Source organism: Condylura cristata, unplaced genomic scaffold, assembly GCF_000260355.1.
Source record: "Condylura cristata isolate star-nosed mole 26May11 unplaced genomic scaffold, ConCri1.0 scaffold00060, whole genome shotgun sequence".
In the NCBI taxonomy this organism is placed as follows: domain Eukaryota; kingdom Metazoa; phylum Chordata; class Mammalia; order Eulipotyphla; family Talpidae; genus Condylura; species Condylura cristata.
Window position 1 is genome coordinate 830,676 of NW_004567161.1, and position 2,686 is coordinate 833,361.

Here is a 2,686-nt window from a genome sequence, read left to right on the forward strand (position 1 = left end):
GCCCCGCCCCCGGTGGCCCGCAGGCCTCTCGGGGGCACCTCTCCTGGGCCTCCGCCCCCTGGGGGCTGGTTCAGAGCCGAGAGCAGCTGGGGACAGGCCCCGGAGCAGCTAGCTGGCCGCGGCCCCGGGAGGAGGGGACGTGCGGACCCTCCAGAGCACGGGCCTAGCCACAGCCCCGGCTCTCGCTCACCCCGGGCCCGCGCAGCGGCCAGGAGCCGGGCTCGCCCCTTTCCGCAGTCACAGTCTGATACGCTGGCCTGGGCGGTGGGCACTGGCGCCCGCCCGCCCAGCACCCCGTCCCTCCCAGGCCCTACCAGGGGAACCCGACCTTCGACCCCGAGTTCATCCGCTCCAAGTCGACGGCCGCCGCGGGGCTCTGCTCCTGGTGCCTCAACATCGTGCGCTTCTACGAGGTCTACTGCGACGTGGCCCCCAAGAGGCAGGCCCTGGACGAGGCCAACGCCGAGCTGGCCGAGGCCCAGGACAAGCTCTCGCGCATCAAGAACAAGATCGCTGTGAGTGGCCCGGCCGCCGCCCTGCACACTCGGCCGCGTCCCCGTGGACAAGAGGCCGCGGCCTGTGTCGCGCCGCTCGGCCGCGGGAGGGGGATGCAGACCCCGCCCCCGCCCGCGCCCCCTCTGCGGCGGGCTCCCGGAGCTGGGTGCCGGTCACAGCCCCCCCCGTCGGCCAGGAGCTCAATGCCAACCTGAGCAACCTGACCTCGGCGTTCGAGAAGGCCACCGCGGAGAAGATCCGGTGCCAGCAGGAGGCCGACGCCACCAACAGGGTCATCTCCTTGGCCAACAGGTAGAGCGGGGCGGGTGCCGGCCTCGCGTTCAGGCCCAGGGTGGCATGGTGTGGCCCTGGGGCGGCCTCGGGGGACAGGCCGGCCGCGTCTGCCGCTTAAGCCCTCCGGTGGCCGCACGGAAACGGTAGCAAGGCCCGGAGGGACGCCGACCCTGTGCCTCTCAAGCCGGACTCTGCCCACTTCCACGCGTGGCCACGGCGAGGCCGTCCCAAGAGGTTTCGGGGCGTCCTCAGCTCCCCGGGGTCCTGCGGCCACACCTGCGCCCAGCGGCCCCCCCCGCCCCCCCCCGAGTTCCAACGCTGGGCGGGCCGGGCCGGCGGCCGACGGTGCCCGTCCCCCAGCCCACCCCCCGCCCCCAGGCTGGTCGGAGGGCTGGCGTCTGAGAACGTGCGCTGGGCCGAGTCGGTGGAGAACTACAAAAGCCGGGGCGTCACCCTGTGCGGGGACGTCCTGCTCATCTCCGCCTTCGTCTCCTACGTGGGCTACTTCACCAAGAAATACCGCAACGAGCTGATGGACAAGTTCTGGATCCCTTACATCAACCAGCTGAAGGTAGGCGGGCCGCGCCGGACGCTCGGGAAATCTGGGGTCCGCGAGGCGCAGCCCAGCTCACCTGCCCCGCCCCGCCAGGGCGAGGCAGGAGGCACCCCCTGCCCCGGCCCCACTTGTCCTCTGCCAGCTGCCAACCGCTGTCTCATTTGCAGAGAAATAAGCCAGCCCCCCCCCCGCAGGTCCCCATCCCCATCACCAAGGGCCTGGACCCCCTGAGCCTGCTGACGGACGACGCGGACGTGGCCACCTGGAACAACCAGGGCCTCCCCAGTGACCGCATGTCCACGGAGAACGCCACCATCCTGTGCAGCACGGAGCGCTGGCCGCTGATCGTGGACGCCCAGCTGCAGGGCATCAAGTGGATCAAGAACAAATACGGCAACTCGCTGAAGGCCATCCGCCTGGGGCAGAAGAGGTGGGCGGCGGGGCGGCGCGGCCAGGGAGGGCAGCTCCTGCCTTTCTGACCTGCGAACACAAACACTGGCCCGCGGGGGATGCCGCTTGGCTGGGGCAGCGCCATAGCGAAGACAAAATGTCCCGACACCTGCTGCCTCTGCAGCTCCCGCCCCGAGAACCCGCCTGGCCACCGCGGTTTCCTCGGCCGGCCTGTGGGCCTGAGCTCTCCTCCACGCTGTGACCCGCTGGCGCCTTCCCTAGGGCTGGGGGACCAACCCCCCAAAGCCCTGAGCCCCAGGGAAGGAGAGTGGCGGGCTGCTGCCAGGTGCCTTCCGGGGCTGCCCCTTGGGCCACGCGCGGCACCCCCCGGCCTGTCTTGAAGGCGCCCTGCCGCGCCCACAGCTACCTGGACATCATCGAGCAGGCCATCTCCGAAGGGGACACCTTGCTCATCGAGAACATCGGGGAGACAGTGGACCCCGTGCTGGACCCCCTGCTGGGCAGGAACACCATTAAAAAGGGAAAGTGAGTTGCTGCCGGTGCCGCAGGCGAACTGCCCACACACCCCCTGCGCCCCGGGGCGGCAGCCCGGCCTCTGACGAAGCGCCCACCCATGAAGGGGCTCCCAGCTGCCGAAAGCGGGGTGGCCTGGGCGGGCCCCTGCGCAGGCGTGTTCCTGGCCCCCGTGGGGCTGGCCGCAAAGCTTGAGGCGGGGTCCCCCTAACTGAGGCGAGCCCTTTTAAAGGGGCCCATCGAGGGGCACGCGCTGCCGCCCCCCGCTAGCTCCCAGCGCTTCCATCTCCCCTCGACGCCCCTCAGCCCGGCCCCGCCCGCCCCCGGGTCGCGCTGGCGTGACCTGGCCTTTCCGAGGCCTGACGGGCACTGGCGCTCGCATCGTCGGACGGCGCCAGCCCGTGCCTCTTACGGAGT

At 71.3% G+C, this 2,686-nt stretch overlaps 1 protein-coding gene across 1 annotated transcript in view; it reads left to right on the top strand.

Annotated features, from left to right (window-relative positions):
* DNAH17 (dynein, axonemal, heavy chain 17) overlaps positions 1-2,686 on the top strand; it is a gene marked incomplete at its 3' end in the record, with an annotated part of 54,504 nt that overhangs the window by 43,114 nt on the left and 8,704 nt on the right. Inside the window, exons 20-25 of the mRNA XM_012734579.1 lie at positions 308-515; positions 692-807; positions 1,168-1,360; positions 1,540-1,775; positions 2,159-2,281; positions 2,540-2,684. Coding sequence (XP_012590033.1) covers positions 308-515; positions 692-807; positions 1,168-1,360; positions 1,540-1,775; positions 2,159-2,281; positions 2,540-2,684 — 1,021 coding nt within the window. The remainder of the gene's footprint in view (positions 1-307; positions 516-691; positions 808-1,167; positions 1,361-1,539; positions 1,776-2,158; positions 2,282-2,539; positions 2,685-2,686) is intronic.